This window comes from Lygodium microphyllum, chromosome 21 (assembly GCF_053477565.2).
Source record: "Lygodium microphyllum isolate KBCC chromosome 21, Lygodium_microphyllum_v1.1.10, whole genome shotgun sequence".
Classification (NCBI taxonomy): domain Eukaryota; kingdom Viridiplantae; phylum Streptophyta; class Polypodiopsida; order Schizaeales; family Lygodiaceae; genus Lygodium; species Lygodium microphyllum.
The window spans coordinates 23687446-23712782 of NC_141155.1; the positions used below are offsets into that span (position 1 = coordinate 23687446).

At 42.5% G+C, this 25337-nt stretch overlaps 1 protein-coding gene across 2 annotated transcripts in view; it reads right to left on the reverse strand.

The window, feature by feature from the left end:
* Nucleotides 1-1948: 1948 nt before the first annotated feature.
* Nucleotides 1949-25337, reverse strand: part of LOC148017814 (uncharacterized) — a 32376-nt gene continuing 8987 nt past the window's right edge. The window contains exons 2-3 of one of the 2 annotated variants that reach the window (XM_087662162.1): nt 3202-3258; nt 1949-2888 (exon numbers count right to left, since the gene is read on the reverse strand). In XM_087662162.1, coding sequence (XP_087518288.1) covers nt 2557-2888; nt 3202-3258 — 389 coding nt within the window. In that variant the 3' untranslated portion in view covers nt 1949-2556. The remainder of the gene's footprint in view (nt 2889-3201; nt 3259-25337) is intronic. The other variant, XM_087662163.1, reaches the window with a different exon arrangement.

The window sequence follows — 25337 nt, forward strand, 5'->3', positions numbered from 1 at the left end:
CAGTAAGGCAATGTTGTGTGGGTCAACTTTGGCTGGAGGGAAGTGGGGAATGCTAAAGTGGGAGTACAAACTACTTGCATCAGCCACCAAGGAAGCTTTCAAAGGCTATGAAACCATCAAGATGCTAATCAAAGATGGAAAGAGTCAATTAGAGACTTCAAGTGGGAAAAGGAAAACATGCAAAAGGGAGATGTGCCTCTCATGCAATGTTTTTGCACCTGCCTACAAGCCTACGGAGACAATCCCTCCGATTAACAAGAATCCTTAACTGTGTCTCAAAGTTGCCAATAAAGGTGTTCTATGCACTGGTTGATGTCTGGGCTGAGGAGAAGGTTAAATTACACACCTCAAAAGATCACTAGCAGGCTCAATTTGGATGTTGAAGAGTGATGGTATGCAAGCTAAAGCCCAAGAGTGGCCACCATCCACAAGGATTGGGCCTACAAAGGTGAGGTCCTCTCTAAGGAACTGAAAAGTTAAACCAGCAATTAAGTTGAAAGAACGAAGGGATTTCCAAGAGGATAAGTCAGATAGTTTTAAAATCCAAAGCAAATGGAAGGAGAGCTTCCCCCACACTGATGTGAAGACATGGAAGATAAGGGTAGTCACAGTGTGAAGGCCACACCGAGAAAACAACTTAACCTCTTGCTATGAGAGGTTGTATCCAAGAAACTTCCTATCAGAGATAGAGTTAGAAGATTGATGGCAATAAACACAAACTGTGTGTTTTGTGCAACTCTAAAAGAGACTGTTAAGCACCTATTTTGGTCATGTGGAGAGGCGAGGGCTGTGTGGAGAAAAGATTGAGGATGCTCAAGACAACTGTGGTCTGAATGACATGATTGAAATGTGGACAACACTTTTTGGAGATCAAGGTCAACTAGATGAAGAGATCTGGAAACTATGGAATGTGGTTAAGGCATTAGCCATCAAGAACATTTGGAACAAGAAGAATAGGGTACTTACGAGGAAGGAGAGGAATATGGCTTGATGCTGTATATATCACTTATTTTCTTTGCCTACATTTAATACATTATCTGCGTTATTAAAATAAAAAATGAAATCAACCCTTGATCACTCAGAGACTACTCACTTGATGATTCGAAAATTGTCTTAATTCCCCAACTTGGCATCATCTACTAAGGCAATGCCAAAACCATCACACCATCTAACACTAGTTGAAAGTCGAACACACCACAAGCGCCAAAGGACAACTGCGCAAATGTCTCTTGTTTCAGCTGCCTTTCTTCAACCTGGAGCTCCGACAAGTATAAGAGCCCACAACACAACACCCTTCCTCTAACATGCATTTACCTCTGCTTTCATGGACTTGTAATTGTCCTACCCTTGTATAAGAAGCCAGAGCCCTTCCTCCACAACCACAAACCCGGTCATCTTTATTAGGTAGGGTAAGGGGACCATTTAAAAGACACCTGTTGTAACAGAGCTACCTCTATTTAGTTGCAGTTACCGAGCTTCTGATTCATCATTCCAATGGAGGTAAAGTTTCTGCTTTCTCCACATATGTGTCCTTTAATTCAGCCCCTAGTGTTCTCTAGTTCTCTGGTCATTTTCTGATGAAAGGCACACTTCCCAAGGCTCTACAATGAGAGAGACGATTCACAATAGCTCCCCAAATTTTTAATGAGGACTCCAGATGCAAGGTGCGGCCATGGCAAACCATCGCACAGGGTTGTGATGCTGCACAGATTGTTTCCAAAGCTGGGGCCAGTAGCTGTCACCATACCAGCCCCTTTACCGTATATGATAGCTCTTTCATCATTTACATCTTAAGAAGATTTGTTACAGAATGCTAAAACTGCAAAGTTGTGAAAAAATAAATCAGTGAGTGAGGTAATTTGCCAAGTTATGTGGATAATAACCCCCCAGTGCTAGAAATTTATCAAAACATTAGGTTGCTTTAAAAGCCTTCCAATATAAGATCAACTTGGTCTTCTCATTCGTATGTTACTCGCTGATAATGTTGCTGTAAGGCTCAAAGCTCTGTTAGTTCTCTGATATTGTACTACCAAGTTAGCAACCCACGCCTCCTTTCAATGAGTTTCTATACTTTTACACTGTATAGGCTGATTGGTGCCATAATAGGAACCAGCATAAGACAAACATTGACTGACCAGCACTAGGCACCCAACAACTTGAGCATTAAAAACCTCTTTTAAATCGAATGATAAGTAAAAGGTTGATTATCAGGTTCATTCACTAATGATTATTTCCTTGATCTACATCTTAGCTCACTAGAAATTTTTGCTGGTAGAGAGATTAGCCCTTTGGCAAATGACTCACCCAGGTCAGTATGCTGTCCCTTAAAGAGGGCAGTTTGAAACTGTAAGGCAGTATGTCAGATGTATCAGCTGGGGTTAGCATTGTAATTAAGGAAGCTTCTCTGTTCAGACACCTTCCTCTATCGTTTTTGTGCCCCACTTCAACTTCAGGGAAAGCAAATGGTGACCATACCCCTTTCAAATTTTGCTTGGCTAGTTCCACTTGCCAAGAGTACACAGTGCATGGATAAACCAGGAACCCTTTCAGATTCGCTTAAAGGTTCAGTGTGCTAGCATGCTTGTCATTCTTTGGCTTCCACCCCAAATCCTTTGCCCTCTTCTCCCACAGTGCAGAGATTTTCCTCTCTTCTAGCAAAGCTTCTTCTGCTTTTTCTCTGGCATCTTCACATGTTTCCATTCCAAAACTACACTTCTCAGCCTCCTTCTGATACTGCGAGCTCAACTTTTTAGCTTCACGCAAAGCAGCAGTGGCTCTCTTTTTCACATCATTGGCCACATCTGCCTGCAGCTTTAGCTCCTCAGTTAACACATCTATGAAACTCTTGCTGATCTCTTCTTGCATCATTGGGTCCATATTGGTACAATCTGAAAATTCAGAACACACCAGTTAAAATAATCACAACTATAAAACTATAAAATGAAGCAGTTTACAGGCTCCAGATCTTACAGGCTTAACAGATTACATATGCGAGGCAAAAACCTAACATGCTGCAGTATGAAAACATCTAAGGGACACGTGCAGACTCTAGACCTAGCAAGCATGATCCAAAAGTATATTAAAGATGACGCATAAAAATTTGGAATATTCAGGCTCAATGCTAGATGAACAGCTAGAAAGGACATTGGAATGATATTCTTGATATACAAGCATTTAGATTTGAGATGAATCTTTTGGTACATCTGAAATGAGGAAATAGCTTTTGCCAACACCAACCTGCAGTACGGTTGCCAGAGCCTGCAATAAAATACAAAGAGGCATCAATACCTTGTTTCTTTAATAACAGAAATGGTACAAGAGTGTAAAACCAGACCCATTTAAAACAACCAACTGCACGACTATGACCAGAAATAAATGCACTATTACAATCAAGCTGATAGTTTGGATAACTTAATACAAACGAATGGCATTCGCCCCTCTTCGCAATTTTCCCCCTCACCAAAAGCTGGATGGAACCAATTAGACCATCTCTTCATGCAAGATCGAGGCTATCCTCAGCACAATTGATTGAAATTTCATTACAGTCCCTCATCCCCAACCTGTTGTGGATCTCAGTTCAGGTGCCTCTGCAGATTCAGCAGTGCTATGGGACAGGCTTAAATCTTGTGCCGTTCCTTTCTTTTCTTGAAATGCTATGATTCAGTCCTTGTGCATGTAAGGCATACCTGCACCACCTTCAAAGTCTGGCCCCAATTATCATCCTTACACCAGGTCACATAGGATGACCCTTGAGATGAGACTACAACAACTATCTATTGTAGATTCCCTGACCATGAAGGATCACATCAATGCAATGGAGGAGATTTAGGATGAGTTAGCATGATCATCCAATCGCAGCGCATGGTTGCGATGCTCTTGTCACATCTTCTGTCTCACCAAGATATGATGTCTTCTACACCGATCTCCTTACCTCACGTGTGCAGGATACTAACACATAGGAGGAATCAGTCCAAATGATCTTGGAGCAAGATGCATCGCAAAAGGCATGTTCAAGTGGAGCAGTACAGTCAGTCACACTATTGTAGTTAATCCATCCAAGAAAGGATAAGAAAGAAGAAAGGGAAATAATCCAAATTTGAGTCATCATTCAACTTTGTTTCTAGGAAAGAGGCATGCAAAAGGGCTTTCCCGAGTGCCCTCACTATGGGAAGACCTTGCATCTCAAGGACAACTGTTAGAGGAACTACTTACATCTTCATCGAGGTGTGAAGGATGGAAGGAGCCTACCCCTTCGCCACATCTACTTCTAACATTCCACCTTCCTTCTCATTGATCAAGTGAAGGATCCTTCCTCCCCTTGTTCGTCTTCCAAGAAGCCTTGGCTCCTGGATAGCAATGCTTCAAGTCATACGACTTTAAGGTGTGATGGGCTCCAAGATCTCCATAACAGGCAGCAAATGTGCATTCTGCGGGCAGCACAATGGGCAGCTGGGCAGTAGGCAGGAAGCAGTTGGACAGCAGTCAGCCAGTGCCTCGGGCCAGGAACAGGCTGCAGTCGACCTATTTTATGCTGGCCAACCTTTTCTTCTTTTTTGCCCCCTGCAACCTATATAGGCAGTCCCCGGCCTACATCATCATGTACTTTTGTATCTGTCAGTGAGAGTACCGTTTCCATCAAACTTTGGAGGGAGTTTGTACAGCACAATTCCCACAAGATGAGCCTCTAGAAGGGCAGACTACATGTGCTAAAGCTGATCCTACACCTCTGTAACATGAAGTGGAATAGAATGAATAGTATCCTTCAGCTCAAACATCATTTGCTGAAGTTGACCATAGAGGGTCATAGCTCGCATGGTTGATGGAGCCTCGTACAACATCTATAACTTCTCCCACACCACTGAAGCTATTCTACAAGATGTAACTGCCAAAAGAACCTCTTTAGAGGTGCATTGAAGAAGCAAAGAATACGTGGGAGGACCTTGCCCCGTCAGTCTTGGAGCATGACGAGCACCTTAGAGATATAGATACCAATGGATCTTTATAGCAAGTTCGAGGGAGGGAAGAAGAAGGGGAAGCCCCAAGCTAAGAAACAGAAGGACAGGAAGGATGATTCAAAGGATTCCAAGAAGCAGCCCAAGTGTCCCCCATTGTGGAAAGGGCACTCATCCGGAGGAGAAGTGCTGGCAAAAGTACCCCCATTTGAAGCCCAAGGAGGGATCCAGGGATTCGAGGGCTACACCTGCTACCACTGAGTCCGTCTTCGTACATTTGTTCAAGGTGGAGGATACAGCACTTGCTTCTTCTTGAATCTTTTGAGGAGAAGCCTTGGCTCATGGATAGTGGGGTCTGGATAGTAGGGCCTCTTCCCACATGACTTACCACCAAGATTGGCTTCTGGACATCAGATCGAGAGGGAGATCCCTCACCATTGGTGACAACTCTTATGTCCCAGTACAAGGAGTAGGGACAATTCCCCTAATCCACATACTTCTTCTACCAAAGTCCTGTATGTACTAGATTTGGGCTTTAGCCTCTTATTTGTTTATGGTCTTACACAACTAGATACTCAAGTTATCTTCACCAAGGATGCAATCATAGTGGAGGGTGCATCTACAAGAGCTTCTCTTTGGACAAGTACACGAGAGGGTGGACTTTGCACACTTATAGTCCTTATTATGCAGTCTTCCAACAAGCTTGGACTACTTTGGCATGCTCATTATGTACATTTAAGCCTTGATGCTATTCGACAAGCTTCTCAAAAGAAGATACTTAAGAAACTTCCAGATTTCCCTCACATTCACACTCTATGTCCTAGCTGCTTGAGAGGCAAGCAACATAGACAACCTCATCCACAGGTTGCTATTAAAAGAGCTTTGACACTGCTCAAGTTGATTAGCAACGACCTTTACGGACCTATGGGCACGGCCTCCTTTGGGAAGGCTAAGTATCTCATGTTGATTGTTGACAGCTTTCGTCGTTATGTGTGTGAAGATAAGCTACGGTTTGCACTGAGGAAACACAACATGTACAACTAAGACTAAAACGCAAAGACTCAAACAAAGACAAGCAAAACTCAAACCCTAAATGCAAAACTGCAAAAACTCAAAACCCAAACACAGAGAGAAGAAACTGTGAAGTGAATGAATGTTGTAAATGAATGTAAGAGTATACAGAATGCTCAAGGACAGAGCAATGCAGTGTCGGAGAGTGATGTCCACTAAAGACGAATCGCAAGTGTTGTGACCACTAGTCGAAGTATCAAAGTGCGGAAACACCAAACGCTAATCACCAGAGTATCAGGGAAGTGAGGCGACAATGAGAGAGATGTTTGCTGATGTAGACGGCTTGATGGACAGTGAAAACGCAAGTACTACAATAGTCGCCTAGCATCAGATGCTGAAAACACAAGGTTATTAGGTGCTATGATGATGCAGTAGATAGAGACCTCCAAACAACAAGGTGACGATTGAAAATAGGCCACCTAGGGCTGGATAGTGATGGGCTGCAATCGATGATGGCTGGACAGCAAATGGTAGGTGGCTAATAGCTGAAATCTGTATGGTAGAGTGAGAAACCTGCACAAAATGATGAGGGTGAATGGTGGGTAGCATGTCTATTTACAGATATTGAAGGGTGTCCCAAAAAAATTACAATTTTAGGGAACCACTAAAACTCTCTCAAATCGCGTACCAAATTTGTGTTTTACATTAATTAAGCGTGGGTTGTTTAAAAATACTAGCACCCCCTCTCAGGCCCAAAACTGAGCCTAAAAGAAAGGGCCTGCAATGTTTATCCCAAGGCGTCCCATCCCAAAGCAGCCAAGGCATCGGACAAAGGGTATACGTTGGCTACCAGTGGCCTACTAAGACTACAGAGGCAATGGTTATCTCACCAATGGAGTCCAAGTAGTCACCCCAGAGAGGATAGGGCATCGAACAAAGAGTGCTCATTGGCTGCCCAGTGGCCTACCACCAAGCCCTACAAAGCTGGATGGAATCACATTGAACTTTTTTTTTTGTGATAAAAAGTTACTTTTAGGGGTTGTGGTCAATTAAGCAACACTGACCCAAAAAACGGGATTAGGGATGGTACACCCAATACATCATAAAACAGGAAAAGTTTACCCAATCACTAGAGAATGTCAATGACGAGGGAAACATGATGAAGTCATGTGAAGAAGAATACTAGTGCAATCTGCCAATGAAAACAGCTTAAGTTCCATTTAGTGGTGCTTTGCACAATGCGATGCATAGTATACTACATGTTGAAGAATGCTCATACAACAAGTGCCACTTGGACAGTGTCCCTTGTGGAAAAATTGTTCACTTGCCCAACCATCCTAGTACAAAGATAATGAAATCATGCAATGCGTGGGTGAAGGTACAACAGGGAGGGGAAGGTGGATGTCAAAGACAAGTGTCGAAACCTGCACAATACCAAGAAGGGTAGAAACCCCCTCTCAACTTGCATGTCAATGCCAAAGAAGAAAGAGGAGCTTGAGGATGTCGGTCTTCATGTGGTGTCAAGAACTGTGTGGAGGAAGATAATGAAGCATCCCTACTAAAAGAGCAAAGATAAAAGTCAACACCATGATAGCATCAAGAGAGATGCTACACAATATGCTGCAAGAGGGTAAGCCTTCATGCTAGTAGAAGAGCAAAATTCCAAGTAGATGAAACCATGAAAGGAACGGTGTGTATCTCCTGTCTCTAGCTCAGAAAGGACTAGTGCAAGCCTGCATGTTAACAATACACTGAAATACAAAACCCTCTAAAAGATATTAATTTAGTGTAGGGGTTGGAATCCCAACTTGATCTTGCTCTTGTTCCATATGAGGTCATCCACTCATGGAAGGTTCCTAACGCCTCTGCTATTGTCGAGCTTATGCAAGGCTTGTTGCCTGAGTTTCACTCTTAGCTTTACCATTTCGACTTAGCATTCGAGCGTTGGGCACACTTGACTGACTGCTATGCGGCTCGAGATAGGACCCATCGCATCAATTTGGATCATGAGCTTCAAAGTTTCAAAATCAAACACAAGGATGACTTGAAAGTCAAGTTGGCTGAGTATCGATGTCTCCTTGCCTGAGCTATCTTGACTCTAGTCGCTCATTATCACTAGTTAGTTTATCAGATAGACATGAAGTCTGTTAGAAGTATTGTCAACTCATATGTGAGTCTATGCATGCCAGAGTGGACTGGGCGCATCCCAATTTATCTAGGATTTTATCTAGCATTTTATATGCCTCTATTTTGTCATTTCTAGCATGTTATGGCTGGCCAACTTGTAGCCATTTATGGCATTCTTTGGCCTATTTATTCAAGCTCCTCCACAATCTCTCATTCATTACTTGCAGATCCAGTGCATACCTTGGTAGAGAGAAGAGATCGGTGCCAATACCCGCACAGCCAATGACTCACTACTGTACACAACTACCTCATGTTTGGTATATGGGTTCCATTTTCTAAGTATTCTTTTGAGTTCTCTTCTTTGCAGTGTTCTTTATTTCTTTCTCTTCTATCTTGAGTTCAACAGTCATATTTCAACACTTGTTTATGCTTCTGTTGTTGTATCACTTCTGACAAAGTCAGCCTTTCTAAATGGCATCAGGACAAGATTTATGTCAAGATTGTGGGAGAGAAGGAAGGAGTCTCACTTGTAGCTTTCTTGCTTGTACAATGGGAAAATACACATACAGGTAGAGGCTGAAAACAGTTTTCCTCTTCTTAGTTGTGTAAGCCAAAAAAAACTCTAGTACAAAGAAATAGAAGAACCCTATATATGGGTCTCAAACCAAACTCAACTAACTAAGGTGGCATACTAACTGAGCCACGAACTAAAGTAGATAAGGATGGCTGTCATCTAGCTATTATTCATGGCGGTGTACCAACCGCATCTGCAGCTAACAAGTCAGTGACATAAATGCACAACGGTCACCCTGGCATATCACGAGTGGAGCTCGATATCTCAACACTCCCCCTCGAGCTCAATCCCAATTCCTGCACACCAAGCAAGTCTCTGAACTTGCGCAGCTTCTCTGCGCCCAATGCCTTTGTAAATATGTCCGCTACCTGATCCTCTGTGCTAACATAAACTAGATCAATAAGACCTAGTAAAACCCTCTCCCGCACATAGTGATAATGCACCTCAATGTGCTTTGTTCTAACATGATAGACTGGGTTATTTGCCAAGTATATACTACTCATGTTGTCACAATAAATGACAACTGGCCCGTCTGTAGGTTGATGCATATCATAAAGTAGCTTATGCAACCAGGTTACCTCACATGCAGCCATTGCTGCGCCCCTGTACTCAGCCTCTATGCTCGACAAGGCAACTGTAGGCTGTTTCTTGCTGCTCCAAGTGACTGCAGCACTTCCAAAAAAGAACACATATCTACAGGTAGATCGTCTATCAGAAATACTACTAGCCCAATCAGCATCAGTGTATCCATGCAACTGTATCTGAATCCCAGTCTCATAAAATAATCCATACTGCAATGTGAACTTCACATACCTGAGTATGCGTCTAGCCGCATCCAAATGCGGTTTCCTTGGAGCTTGCATAAACTGGCTTACCAATCCAACAGCATAGCTCAAATCTGGCCTGGTAATAGTCGTATAAATCAAACTTCCTACTATGCGCCTGTACATAGTACGGTCTTCCAGAAGCTCACATGCATCTGCGCTCAGCTTCACATTCTGCTCCAAAGGAACTGAAATAGGCTTACAGCCTGTCATCCCATATTTGGACAGCATGTCCGATCCATAGTGCCTCTGCAAGAGCCATATCCCACTTGGTAATCTAATCACCTCAATGCCCAAGAAATAACGCAGCTCTCCCAAATCCTTCATCTCAAACTTCTGCTTCAATAGCATTTTCACATGAAAGATATCTTCATCACTGTCACCTGTCATAATCAAATCATCAACATAAATGACAAGTAGCATAATACATTTCTCTGTTTTTCTCACATAAAGTGAAAAATCTGCCTTGGAAATTTGAAAGCCAATAGTGACAAGATACTGTCCTATCTTGTCAGACCATGCTCTAGGTGCTTGCTTCAAGCCATATAAGGCTTTCTTCAACTTGCAAACAAACTCAGGATGAACAGCATGCACATAACCTGGTGGCTGCTCCATATAGACCTCTTCTTGCAAATCACCGTGCAAGAAGGCATTCTTTACATCCATCTGATGTAAAAACCATCCCTTTGATGCAGCCATAGCAATGACTGCTCTTACGGTTGCCATCCTTGCAACCGGACTGAATGTTTCTTCATAATCAATGCCATATGTTTGTGCATACCCCTTGACTACTAATCTTGCCTTGTACCTATCACAGAACCATCTGCATTATGTTTCACCTTATAAACCCACTTACAAGCAATCCCATGTAACATTTGCTTCCAAGGCATCCATTTCTTCATCCATGGCTTTCTCCCATTTTTCTTTTCCCATGGCTTGCTCAAAAGAAGTGGGTTCTGGTTCCTGTATCACTTTGACCATATATGCATAGTGAATGGCTGTAAATCCATCATATTTCAGCCTATCCACAGGATACCTAGCTCTGGTAGACCTGCGCAAAGTAGGTTCACTCCCAAGTGCTCTCAAAACATCCCTGGTCTTCCTTACTCCAGGTGTAACAATAGAAGGAATACCCAACTCATCATCAATGCTCTGTTCTGAGCCACTGGATTCACCATCCACATAAGAGTGACCTGCATTCACATCAAACATGGGCTGATCTACCTTCTCTTTTCCTTTTCGTGATACCTGCATACAACTATCTGCATTGCTTTGAGAAGATTCTCCTGATCTCAATCTGCCTGTCCATCGCGAAGAATGTGAACCACTGCTAGAGGATGCTCCAGGTCCACTAATATCTTGTGACTGCTACTGTGAATTCTGTGCAGCATTACCATTTTGTGCATCTACATTATCAATCACATTTACTAGTTTATACCAGCTACTCATCTCATCAAAAACAACATCTCTGCTCACTGTAAACTTACGAGTAGAAGGGTTATAGCATCTATACCCTTTTTGCTGCAGAGAGTAACCAATAAAGATGCAATTCTTAGCTTTTGGATCCAACTTGGATCTCAACTCATCTGGCACATGAATATAGGCAATACAACCAAAAATTTTCAAATGAGAAATATCTGGTTTCCTACCAGTATACCTCTCCTCTGGAGTCATCCCATGTATTGCTGCAGTGGAAGTCCTGTTCATTATGTAGACTGCTATAACAACTGCTTCAACCCAATAAAAATCCGGCAAGTCTTTTTCGTTGAGCATGGCACGAGATACCTCTCCAACATGCATGTTTTTCCTTTCTGCAATTCCATTTTGTTCTGGGATATGACTGCATGAATATTACTGCTTTATGCCATGCTCCTGCAAGAACCTTGCAAACTCATTTGAGAGGTACTCTCCCCCTCCATCTGACCTTAGGCATTTTATTTGCAGGCCTGTTTCTTTTTCAACCATAGCTTTAAGAGTTTTGAAATGCCCAAAAACTTCACTTTTCTTTTTCATAAAATACACCCAAACTTTTCTGCTATAGTCATCAATAAAAGTGACAAAATAATGACAGCCTCCAAGAGATGCAGCTTTAGTAGTCCACACATCAGAGTGGATTAATTCCAATGGCTTTTTACTCTCTTGAACATGTCTAGGAAATGGTTTCCTTGCCTGTTTTCCAAACTGACAGGCTTCACATACCTTATGCATTTCTACAACCTTGAATTTTGACAATCCTATAACAATATTTTGGGCCTGCATTGATTTAAGTCGCTGTACATTAACATGACCAATGCGTTTATGCCAGTTATCAATATCTGCAACTACATCGGTCCCATGTACAAACATTACTGCACTCAATTCAGGCATGTCTGCATCCAATGTAAACATTCTGCCATTCTTCTTTCCTTTTGTTATCAAGCGACCTTTATTTTTCATATCCTCAACAAAGCATCCATGAGGATTAAATCTGACCTACAAGCCCTGCTCAACCATTTGACCAACAGAAACCAGATTCTTGGTGATATTCGGGACATGAAATACATCGGACAGGTATTTCTTTTTCCCATCTTGCATAGACAAGGGAATTTTTCCAATCTGCACAATAGGATGTGCAGTATCATCATCAGTCTCCACAAACCCTGGTTTTTCCATTTTCCTTGCATCCTCCATCCATTCTGCATGACCTGTCATGTGGTTTGATACACATGAGTCAACATACCATACATCATTGCTTTCTTCTGCACTTGTCACAGATTTTTTCATGTGCTGCACTATAAATAAATGCTCATTTCTGTCATCACCCTGTCTGCTAGAATATGCATAATTCCCTTGTTGCAATTTTTCATTCATGATGTCATTCTGCTTTTTATAGCAGTCTTTAGCCATATGACCCATTTTACCACAGTAGTAGCATTCAACATTACTGTTTGCATTTTGGCCTCTTTGCCATCCACCACAACCTCTTTGGCTCCCCCTGCCTCTAGAGTTACCACGTCCTCCTCCATAGGATTGGTTTTCTTGAGTTTGCTGCATATTCTGATTTCTACCACAGCCTCCAGATTGGCCTCCTCTACCTCTGCCTCTACCTTTTCCAACATTTGAGTAGAAGACAGCTTCTTTTGAAGTTCCTCCTGAAAAAGATGCACCACCATTTCTCTGCTCCTCAGAAATTAGAAGAGCAATCAACTCCTCAAAATCAGGAAATCTTTCACGGACGGAATTGGATGTTCGGAACTGTGCATAATCCTTTCCTAGACCATTCAAGGTCACAGAAACTAAATCATCATCTTCCACTGGCGACCCAATGGAAGCAAGTGTATCTGCAATCTTCTTCACCTTCATGTGGTAGTCATTAATGCTCATATTTTCTCTTTGCACATTGTGCAACTCTTGCTTAAGCTGCATTTTCCTGACTTGCATATTTGTGCTATACATTTTTGACAAAGTATCCCATGCCTCCTTTTGCGTACTTACATCTTGAATATGCACAATCATAGAGTCTGAAATACTGATAGACAGCCAGTACATAACTTTCCTGGCTCTCTCATGTCATGCTTTAAATGCGTGCATTTGCTGTTGATTGGGAACATCAGGAAGAACTGGTTCTTCTTCATTTCCTGCAACGAATTCCCAATATCCTTTTCCCATAAGGAAATTCGTCATTCTAAACTTCCATGCTTGGAAGTTGTTCTTGTCAAGCTTTTCAGTGACAATCTGTGAGAGAGAATCAGACGTCATTACAGAACACTGCAAAAAATTCTGTCACTGCAAAAAACACAGCTTTAGCCTCACAAGGACAAATCTGCAAAACTGACGAAAGTGGTATTTGACCACACAGTCACTTCCTAGTGACGATTTTGCATCAACAGGCAACAAGGATGATTCTATAACTCCCAATGTCTCTGCGCACAGGCATACGATGCAATTTCTACAGTAACTTTTCACCGACCTGTAGAACAGTGGTCGCACAACATAAAACAGGGCCTTTTTCTAAGTGCGTACAGAAAACTTTCGCCTCCAAAACAGGCCCCGAAATGCCCTCAAATCAAAAAAACAGAGCAACCAAGGGCTAAAGCTCTCACCCGCAGCATATACTACTCTCTTGCTACACCGCGAAGGGCGTCTTAATCTGAGACAATGCACTCTTGCACTTTCCGGATGTGCTACCTGCAAAGACTTGCTCCCAAAACAGAAAAATGAAAGCAACACTAGTCCTCTTACCAGAACACCGCGAACTTGGTTTGCTTTCTTGAGCTCCTTACCACGAACAAGGCTCTGATACTATGTCAAGATTGTGGGAGAGAAGGAAGGAGTCTCACTTGTAGCTTTCTTGCTTGTACAATGAGGGAATACACCTACAGGTGGAGGCTGAAAACAGTTTTCCTATTCTTAGTTGTGTAAGCCAAAAAAGAACTCTAGTACAAAGAAATAGAAGAACCCTATATATGGATCTCAAACCAAACTCAACGAACTAAGGTGACATACTAACTGAGCCACGAACTAGAGTAGATAATGATAGCTGTCATCTAGCTATTATTCATGGGCGGTGTACCAACCGCATCTGCAGCTAACAAGTCGATGACATAAATGCACAACGGTCACCCTAGCATATCACGAGTGGAGCTCGATATCTCAACAATTTATGTCTCACAAACTCCTGGCTTTCTTGTGCAAGGAAAGGAGGACCATGTGTAAAGTTGCAGAATGCCCTTTATGGCCTCAAGCAAGCCCCTTGAGCTTGGTCCCAAAGGATTGACCGCTTCATCTTACAAAATGCCTTCCATCATTCGGATCGTGACCCCAACCTCAAGCTTTGTACCAAAGGTTGAGGGTGACAAGTGTGTGTTGATCATCTTGTATGTTGTGTCAGAGTGCAGCAAATGCAGAAGCATATGGACAAGATTGGAAGACAATGAACACAAGAGAAAGGGAGAGAGAAAATACATAGAATAACGCAAAAATCTACAGTCAATGAATACTGAAATGAAGAGGGCAAATATACAAGGGCTCTTGATGTATCTCCTGCAGCCGTATCTCTCTCACTAGCACCTGAAAAGCAAGTGAGGAGAGCACGCTGCCACCTAGGCCTAAATAGAAAGAAATAATGCAATAAAATAATGTAGGCAGCCAACAAAACTGGCCGACCTGATCAAAAAGCTCTGGACTATACCACAAATGACTAAAATAATCAACAACTAATCCTTCACCTGCCACATGGCATCATTGCCTGCTTGACAAATTGCCCATACACTATGCCTACTTAAATGCCTACTAATTGACATGAATAACGAATAATGCTCTCCGAGAGTACCTTCGAGGGAACTCTCTGCACCAGTGTGGTAATCTAAGAAATGCTAGTCCAAGGGATGACTAATCTCTAACATCCCCTCTCAAATCTCAGACATAGCATAAGGCTCAAGGATCTAACGTATTGTAGAAGAAGAAGCTGAGAAAGCACCTTCGTAAACAAATCTATGAGATTATCATCCATCTTGCAATAAACTACACCAATCGTCTGATCCAAGTTTTTCTCTCAAATGAAATGGTATTGAATCTCAATGTGCTTCGACTTAGCATGAAACACTGGGTTTCATGCCAAAGCAATGCAACTCTCATTGTCGCAATGAAGTGTCATAAGACCTGTCTGAGGGCAGCGAAGCTCTCTTAGTAACCTCCAAGGCCGCACTGACTCATATGTGGTAGAAGACACCGCTCTATACTCCCCCTCAGTGGAAGAAAGGACAACAATGGGCTGCTTCTTGCTCTCCACGAGATAATACTTGCACCCAAAGTAAAATAATATATTGTCGTTGACCTCCGTTGGCCAACAACTTCGAGCCAATCTGAATCCGTCCAGCCTATAATACCAAAGGTGAATCTCTAGTACATGTTGGATAATGAATACCAAGATTGGGGGTCCCCCTGAGCAACTACAAAATCCTCATAGCAACCTTCCAATGTACCATCTTGGGTTCACTCATGAACTTGGCCAACAAACCTATAGAAAAGCACAAATCAACCTGACTATTAAGAAGCCAAATCAAAGACCCAATCAATTGCTTGTAGTGGGTAGCATCCACTGCCGAAGAATCCGCATGGACCATAGCCTTCCAATTTGGATCCATAGGAATAGGAGTCTTGTAAATCTCATAGCCTAAAAAGAAATGAAGAAGGCCCATATCTGTCATCTCAAACACCTCATGCAGTATCGGCTTAGTTTCCTTGAACTTCTGGGCATGGTCACGTGTCAAAATTAGATCATCCACATAAAGCATGAACAACACATGCCCTCTAGCTGAGATGTAGAAATACAACTAGGGATCAGAAGAGGAACAATAATACACCAACTTTCCTTGGAGAAATGAGTCTATTGTCCCAAGCATATGGAGCCTATTTGAGGCGGTAAAGGGCCCTCTTCAACCTGTACACTTGTCCGTTTAATGAGGAAAACCAAAAGGTTGCTCAACATAGATCTCCTCCTTCAAATCGCCATTTAGGAAGGTAGACTTCACATCAAGCTAATAAACCAGCCATCTCCTATCGCCGGCTAAGGCAAGAACGGCTCTAATGGTAGCCATCCAAGCTATAGGTACAAAGGTGTCATGGAAATCCACCCTTGGCCACTGTGCAAAGCCCTTTGCAATGAGCCACACCTTGTGCTTATCCAAAGTACCATCACCATGATATTTGGTCTTGAAGAGCCATTTTACACCAATCACCTTCCTATAAATGGGCCGAGGTACAAGTTTCCAAGTACCACTCTACTCAATAGCATCCAACTTCTACTCCATAGCCTTCTTTCAATGTGGTGACTACAAAGTCTCCCTCACACAGGTTGCTTCCCTATCTTGTATGGCACGGGTCATCAAGCAATAGTTGGTACAAACAAGCTCAGTAGCATGTGCATGGTTTCTCCAAGTCCGTCTCGCGGACCATCCTACAGTAGCCACTCCTCACGGACTCCCTCAATCCTTGAATCACAAAGAGTGTCTCGAGCCCAACGAGGAGGCCGAATCTCTAATCAATGCACACCATTTATTAAAGTCTTTGGAACATCCACCGACAATGGCTCTGTTAGGGAAGTCGATGGAAAAATAATATCCTCATCCAAAGAGAAAGCATCTCCACGAGGCGTGGGCTTCAAAGGTACAATCATTGGCGCCCAACTATCTCCTAGATCTCCAAGCACAAGGTGCTCCTCACCTTGCTTTGAGGCTAGAACCTTTACGAACCGAACATCTCGACTCATGTAGACATCCCATTTAATGGGATCATACAATCGGTAACTCTGGGACTGCCAGCTATAGCCCACAAACACTTATCTTCGGGAAGACCCTGCAATAAATCGGGAAGACCCTTCAAATTTATTGCATTGTGTCTTCAGGATGTGGACATAAGTGTCACACCCAAAAACCTTGAAATAAGAAATATCCAGCTTAGACCCAAAATACACCTCATTGGGTGTCATACCAGCAACGGCTGAAGTGGGGGATCGCTCAAGGATGTGAACTGCAATAGCCACAATCTCTGCCCAAAGACACTAAGTTGTCTGCTTATGCTCCATCATGGTGTGAGCTATCTTAATCACATTACAGTTCTTTCACTCCAATATGCCATTTTCTTGAGGTGTATTTTTATTTGCAAACTCCTATTGGATATCACAATCTGCAAGAAATTTAGCAAGCTCATTAGAAACAAATTCCCCTCCCTTATATGATCGTAATGTCTTCAATTTTTTGCCTAATCAGTTCTCCGAAGAGTAATCAATCCTTGAAGTGGGAGAAAGCCTCTGACTTCAGCTACAAAAAATAAGCCCATGTCATCATGCTAAAATTGTCCACAATCAGGATGAAATACAAGTTCCCCTTAAGAGACTCGATCCTTATAGGTTAACACAGATTTGTAGAAACAAGCTCTAAGGGTGTTGAAGACCGCTTCGAAGCCTTGCTATGAATGGCATCACGATGATGTTTCCCATGAATGCAAGATACACACGGCTACTAGCTCACCACAATGTCTGGTACACCTCAACGAACAAGCTATCTCCTAGAAGCCTTCCGAAGTTAATTATAATTGAGGTGACCAAACCGAGCATGCCAAAGCTTGAACTATGTCTAAGAGGTAAGAAGAAGAGAGGTCAAGGCAGAAGGAAACCTTAGCTTGTAGACTCCATTCTCCTCATAACCGAAAGTAAGCACCTATCTCGATCCACGATCAAGAATCTGAAAGGAATCCTCCTCAAACTCAACCAAGAGGCAAAGGGCACAAATCTTGTGTACTGACAACAAATGGTAACCCAAGTCTGGCACATAAAGCACCTCGGAAGTATGGGCACCACCCTACCCATCTGAAATAAGCTGCATATTACCCCTCTCCTAAATAGGGACAAAAAAGCTATATGCAATGAGAATATGTCCATGTGAAGGCTACAAACGGGTAACACCTATTGCAGAAGGAGTCATGTCCTAGAAGTACCACTATCAACAATCCACTCATGAGGGTGTGGGGCCATTAATGAAACATCAGAAGCCCTAGGGATCGATGCCTGAATCACCTCCAAGTAGAGAAAGGCAACTGATGAGGGAGCAACCATCGCTCCTAAATCCTTTGAAGGCTTCCCTACCTTGCCATAGATGTGATAAGTGGAATCCTTCTCTTTGTTCTTCTTCAATTTTTCCTCCATCTTTTGGTCCTTTCCCTTCTTCTAAGAGGACTGACCTGTCAATGCCTCCCATTTGGAAGTATTCTATCCTTTCAATTGCTCCTCCTGGTCCAAAACCATAGGAACCAACTCTTCCCTGTTAGAATTTGCCTATTCTATAGATAGCACCCAATGTAATTTGTGCAGTGTGGACACTTATTAAAGTGTCAATGTAAGGTGTGTACACCTAGTGTCTTAGAAACTTAAAGTGGTAACACTAGGCTCTATAGTAAAATAAACCTAACTCTAGTTAGTTGGTGGAAGGCTAGTTAGGTCAACCCTTGACCTAAACATAAGTTGTACCTTCACTCTATCTTTCATTCTAGCAAGTACACTCTACTCTTTTTGCTTCAGCTCACTCTCTTGCTGTCATTGTCTCTCCTCTCTCTCTCCATAGCTGGCTGCCATTTTCCAACATTTAGTATCAGAGCAGCTCGTACACGTGGATTCTGTTCAGCCACCATCCGCCGGTGCCATCCTGCCCAAGGTCCTACTGCTGCCAGCTTGGTTCTCAGCTCGAGGAAAGGTTTTCAGCTGCTGTGAGGTGCTGCTGAATTGGAGGAGGAGTTGTAGCTGAGTCGTCTCTTCTCTACTCCAGATCTGTCCAGTTCAACCATCAGCTCCAAATATGTCCATTTGCTCCAAATCTGTCCAAGTCAGTCATCTGCTCCAGATCTGCTATTTTCAGCCTGCGCACAGCCCTGCACGCAGTCCAATGTGCAGCCCAAGGAGCCGTTGTCCTGGAAGAGCTGCTGCTATTTTCAGTCCTGCCCACCATTTTCTCAGCTCTGCCCACCATTTTCTCAGTCCTGCTTGCCAATTTCTGCAAATCCTAAAAAGTCCAAAACCTTAACTTTCAGATTTGGGGTTTTCTCAAAATTTCTGGAATTTCCAGTCTATTTCAACCATCTCTTCTCAAATCTTAGCTCGTGCTACCCAAAAATTTGGGGCTTTTGCTAATTTTTGCTCCCAGAGCTCAAATTGACAACCAATTCGAAGAAATTTCTCAATTTCTTGGACATTCCCATCAAAAATTTGAGGCTTTTGCTCAATTGGAGGCCCTTTGCGCAAATTGTTACCAAACTCATAGACATTGTGAAATTTCTTCCACGTTGGCTCAAGAAAATTTGGGGCTTTTCAGTTTTTTTAATCCGACACGCATCATGAGGCAGATTTCAGCTGCTATTCACTACTAACATGCATCCCGAGGTGACATTTCTGCAGAAATTCAAATTGTAAGGTACAAATTTTTTCAATTTCTTTGAAATTTTAGAAAGAAATTTGGGACTTTTGCCCAACACGCACTCCAAAGCAAGCAACAAGCAATACAGCAACATTTAATTGCTGTTACAATCAGATTGGGCAGAGAATTTTGGGAAAATTAAGTAAATTTTGGTAAGAATCGGCATTAAGTTGCTGTATTTTGTACTTTTGTGGACACACATTTCGAGGCGGATGTGGTACAGCAGTATAGTGCTGTAATTTACTGGCTGAGTGCTGATTTGGGTGGCATTGTGTACACTTTGGCATTTGTGTGACAGATTGGTACTTGTTTCTTAATCCCGTGGGGGATTTTGGTACTCTGAGGAGTATACTCTATACTTCAACATTGAAGTATTTGGCTCCTGTTTTTGTCTATCATTGACATCATGGCACATCAAGAGAATAATGATCAAAGCAACATCTTTGGTGTCCTCACTCAAGAGGACAAACTTGATGGCTCAAACTTCCCACTGTGGAGTTTTATGGTCTGTAACCTTCTTGTGGCAAAGGACTTGTGGGACCATGTTACAGTTGATTTGCAGCGACCAGGAGGTCTTACACCTCAGAGTAACGCTCGAGGACAGGTTGTTGGTGCTGCTGCTGTTGGTAGTGGTATTGGTGCTGCTACTGCTATTGCCCCTCCTCTCCCTCCTACCGAGGATTAGAGGAAATGACACTCAAAAGATGCACAGGCACTTTCTTTGATTGCCTTGTCAATGAAAATGACAATTAATCTGCACACCCGGTCTTGTAAGACCTCAAAATCAGCATGGGATGTACTTGAGCGTATGTTTGCAACATGCAATGAATCCACGATATCCTATCTCCGCAGAGAGTCGGCCAATGTGACCATGGATAAAGGTGAGAGCATAACAAAGCACCTTACTCACATACAGGATTTGTGTGAGCAGCTACTCAATGTTGATGAGGTCATTCAAGATGCTAAATTGGTAAACATCACACTAAACTCCCTTCTAGAGTCATATCTTGGTTTCCACACCTCTTTGATGTTGTCTTTGAGGGGGGGCAGCGGCTCCTTACATTTGTGGAGTTGACAGGCCTCTTGTTGTAAGAGGAACAAACTCAAAAGAATGTGGCATTGCATTCAAGTGATGTGGCTATGCTTTCCAAGTTCAAAGGTAAAGGAAAAGTCAAGCAAAATGTAAAAAATCAACAAAAGGGTGATGCTGGACAGCCATCAAATAAGGTTGTCCAAGATACAGAAAAGACTAAAAAGAAGGGGAAATGTCATTATTGCAAGAAGCCCGATCACTATATCGATGAATGTAGAAAGAGATTGGCCAAAGAAAAGAAAAAGAACTCCAATTTGTCTGTCCAAGAAACATCAGCCAGCAAATCTACTGATGATGATACTTCAGCCAACTTTGCAGAGGACTATGCATTTCTCACATGCAGTTATGATTCTTCAATGACTGATTCAGCATTTAACGCTACTGAAACGCAGCAAACATGATATTTTGACAGTGGGACGTCAAAGCACATCACTTCCAAGAAGTGCTTGTTTACCTCTTTGCATTCAGCCCCTACTGCTGGGAAGCGTGTTACATGTGTGAACAGCAACAATTATGATGTATGTGGCATTGGGACAGTCACTATTACTGCTGCAGATGGTTGTGATTTCATGCTTCTAGATATCTTGTTTTTACCTAACATTACAAAGAACTTGTTGTCTATCTCTGCTTTTAATAAGCATGGCTTTCAACTCATCTTTGAGGATGACAAATACATTGTTAGAAACAGAGAGATGGACTATGCACTTAGGCTATCCAGCACCCTGCATAAGGGTCTATTTTTGTTGGATACATATGACAGACAATCTCATGATGCTTTAGCAGTCACTACTCTTTCGCCCGCTATGCAAAATGCGGAGCTATGGCATGCCCGCTATGGACACATGAGCTTTGGGAGTTTGATGACCCTTCAAAGGTGTCATATGGTAGATGCATTGCCTCCAATGGAGACTCCACCTCCTCATGCATGTAAGGGATGTATTTTGGGCAAGATACATAGGTTTGCCTTCAAAAAGGATGATGCAGTGCATGCTGTCCGAAAAATGCAGCTTATTCACTCTGATGTTTATGGTCCCATGAGGACACGTGCACTTGGAGGTCATCAGTACTTTGTTACATTTATTGATGACTACTCTTGGTATACATGGGTGTATGGGCTGAAGGCAAAATCCGATGTGTTAATGCATTTCAAACATCTTGTTGCAAAGCTTGAAGCTGAAACTGACTTAAAAGTGCAGACACTTTGCACAGATAGAGGAGGGCAGTACATGTCTCATGCTTTTGAGACATGTTTGCTTGATCATGGCATTACGCATCAAGCCACTGTTAGAATGACTCCTCAACAAGATGGTGTTGCTGAAAGGAAAAATCGGACTCTTATGGAGATGACTCATTGTATGCTAAAAAGCAAGGGGCTACCTCATAAATTTTGGCTAGAAGGCCTTCAGTGTGCAAATCATGTGTTGAATCGTGCACCCACTAAGACATTGAAGACGATCACACCGTTCTAAGCTTGGCATGGCAAGAAACCCAAAGTAGACTACTTTCGGGTGTTTGGTTGCATAGCCTATGCACATGTTCCGAAAGAGCTTCGTGGGAAGCTTGATGACAAGACTGTAAAATGCATATTTATTGGCTACAGTTTGCAGAGCAAGGGCTATCGCTTGTACGAACCACGCACGAAGAAAGTCTTTGTCAGTAGGGATGTCCTATTTGCTGAAAATGCTGCATTTTCACATGATCAGTTTCAAATGCCACCCACCCATGACATTGCTGATGTCTTTGAGGGTCTTTTGCCACTTACTTTGGGGTCTGTGCCTGCTGTAAATGGCAGGACAGACTTAATACAGTAAGTTTTTGCTGCACCATATGCTCATAAACAATAGGGTATCGATGATGGTTTGCCACATGCAATGGAAGAAGCAGTACAACATGAAAGGGCTGCTGTAAATGCAGCCAAAACAGTCCCAAGATGGCTGTTAAAGACTCTCCGGGAGAGTAAAATGGATGCTCCTATACCTCAACACTAAAAGGGCTGCCAGAAATGTAGCAAATGATGCAGGGGGGGCACATTTGATTGATTTTACGGAAGTAGATGATTGTGATGAGCATGTGTTTATGAGCTCACCAGTGGATGATGATGAGTCTACTTCCTTGGACGAAGCTCGGCAAGATGTACATTGGATGCAAGCCATGCAGGATGAGTTAGACTCTATTGCCACTAACTCTACATGGGATCTTGTGGATTTACCACCTGGCAAGAAGGCCATTGGCACAAAATGGGTTTTTAAACTCAAACGCAAGGCTGATGGTACAATTGACAGGTACAAAGCACGGTTGGTAGCGAAGGCTATGCACAAAAGAAGGGCATAGATTATGAAGAAATTTTTTCTCCTACATCCCGTACGAGTACAGTGAGATGTGTGATTGCTATGGTTGCAAATTATGGCTGGAAAGTATATCAGTAGAGCATTAAGACAACATTCTTGAATGGGGATTTACATGAGGATGTTTATGTGTCACAACCTCCAAGGTTTGTGGTTAAGAGGAAAGAGCACATGGTATGCAAGCTGCATAAAGCTCTTTATGTTCTCAAACAGGCTCCTCATGCATGATACTCCAAAATTGATGCTTATTTGGCTAGCAAAGAGTTCAAAAATAGTCCAATTGCTCGCACTCTATACATTAAGAATGAGAGGGAGGACTAGCTGGTTATCATTCTTTATGTAGATGACATACTGCTCACTAGACTTATAGAAGAAAAAATTGCAGATTTTAAGGTTGAATTAAAACATGCATTTGCTATGTCAGATATGGGCTGCCTACACTATTATTTGGGGATTCAATTCACCCAAAATCAGCATGGTATCATCATGTCACAGTCACAATATGTGGATAAGCTATTACATAGATTTAGTATGCAAGATTGCAAACCTATGTGCACTCCTATGGAGCTAGGCTTAAAGCTGTCTATGCATGATGGTGAAGAGATGTCTAATGTTGCAATTTGCAGCTGTTGGCTGTCTTATTTATCTTTGCAACACACGCCCTGACATTCAGTATGAAGTATCTCAGGTGAGTAGGTATATGCATAGTCCACGGACCATACATTGGCAACCTATTAAGAGGATCTTCAGATATTTGCAAGGTACTCAATCACATGCATTATTATTTCCTAGGGGAGGAGACTTGCACTTACGAGTTTACAATGATTCAGATTGGGCTGGTGATGCAGACACTAGACAATCTACAAGTGGACATTGTTTCTTTCTAGGCCCGTTCATGCATTTCACGGCTAAGCAAGAAACAGCCTACAGTGGCTACCTCATCTTGTGAGGCTGAGTACAGGGCAGCCTTCACGGCAACAGTGGAATGTGTATGGTTGCGCAGATTGTTGGCTGATCTACATTTACCATTGAAGGGTCCTACACCCATTCTTTCTGATAGTCAGAGTGCTATTGCAGTAGCACGAAATCCAGTGTTTCATGCTCGCACGAAACACATAGAGGTGCATTACCATTATGTCAGAGAGAGATGCTATGCAGAAGAGATCAGCTTGATGTATGTATCAACACAGAAAAATGTTGCACACATTTTCACCAAAGCACTACCACGCGAGAAGTTTGAGGCTTTTCGAAAGTCCTTAACCTTATTACCCTTTGGTGATTGATCATCCTTATACTTCATTACATTGGCACTGCAAGGGGGAGTGTTAGAATTTGCCAATTCTATGGGCAGCACCCAATGTAATTTGTGTGGTGTGGACACTTATTAAAGTGTCAATATAAGGTGTGTACACCTAGTGTCTTAGAAACTTAAAGTAGTGACACTAGGCTCTAGAGTAAAATAAACCTAACTCTAGTTAGTTGGTGAAATGCTGGTTAGGTCAACCCTTGACCCAAACATCAGTTGTACCTTCACTCACTCTTTCATTCTAGCATGTACACTCTACTCTTTTTGCTTCAGCTCACTCTCTTGCTATCATTGTCTCTCCTCTCTCTCTCCATAACTGGTTGCCATTTTCCAACGTTCCCAATGAAGAGTCTCTGACCGCCCTAAAGCAATCAAGGAGGAGTAAAATGCACTAAATCAAGGAGATAACTAAGAAAAAAGAATTATCACCACATCCTCTGAGGTAATTGCCTTCTCCAAGTTCTGGACCTGCATTTGCAATTGTCGAATCTTATTGACATGCTCTCACATAAAAGAAGACTTGTTAGGACCCAAAGTCCTCATCTGAACCTCCAGAGATACCGGCTTCATCATGGTCATTCGATTGTACCTCTGATCAAGCTCCAACCATATGTCTCAAGCCCCAATCAAGTGTTTGATGTGAGCAATGACAACTGGAGTGCAGGAGAGAGAGGAAAGAACAAATGCGGGCATTCGATTTGTCCCAATGTGCATATATCTTCATCAACTCAGCTTTCTCATCTGAAGAACGCTTGGAGGCATTACAAGCTGTAGGACGCTCTATGGCATCAGTCACGAGCTCACCAAGATGACAAGCATCATTACATGCCAAATGCGGTAATTCTCCCAATCAAGCTTTGATCTAAAGGAAGAGCTAGTAGCACAAGGGCCTTATGGTCCATAATAGCCTGAAACTCCACATCAATTTTGATCGACATCGTAAATAGAATGAACTGCACAAAAACAAGGGCGACCCCCTCTAACTCCGTACATGAAGCAGGTGCTTGCTAGGGCTTCCTCCACTCATCCTCAACGAGTTTCACTTGCCGAAGGTGATGAAAACTCAAAATCTACAGGCAGCAGAAGGCTGAAAATGTAGCCTTTCCTCCTTCACGAACAACAAGGACCTACAAAAAACAACTTCTTTGCTTCTTTTCCGCG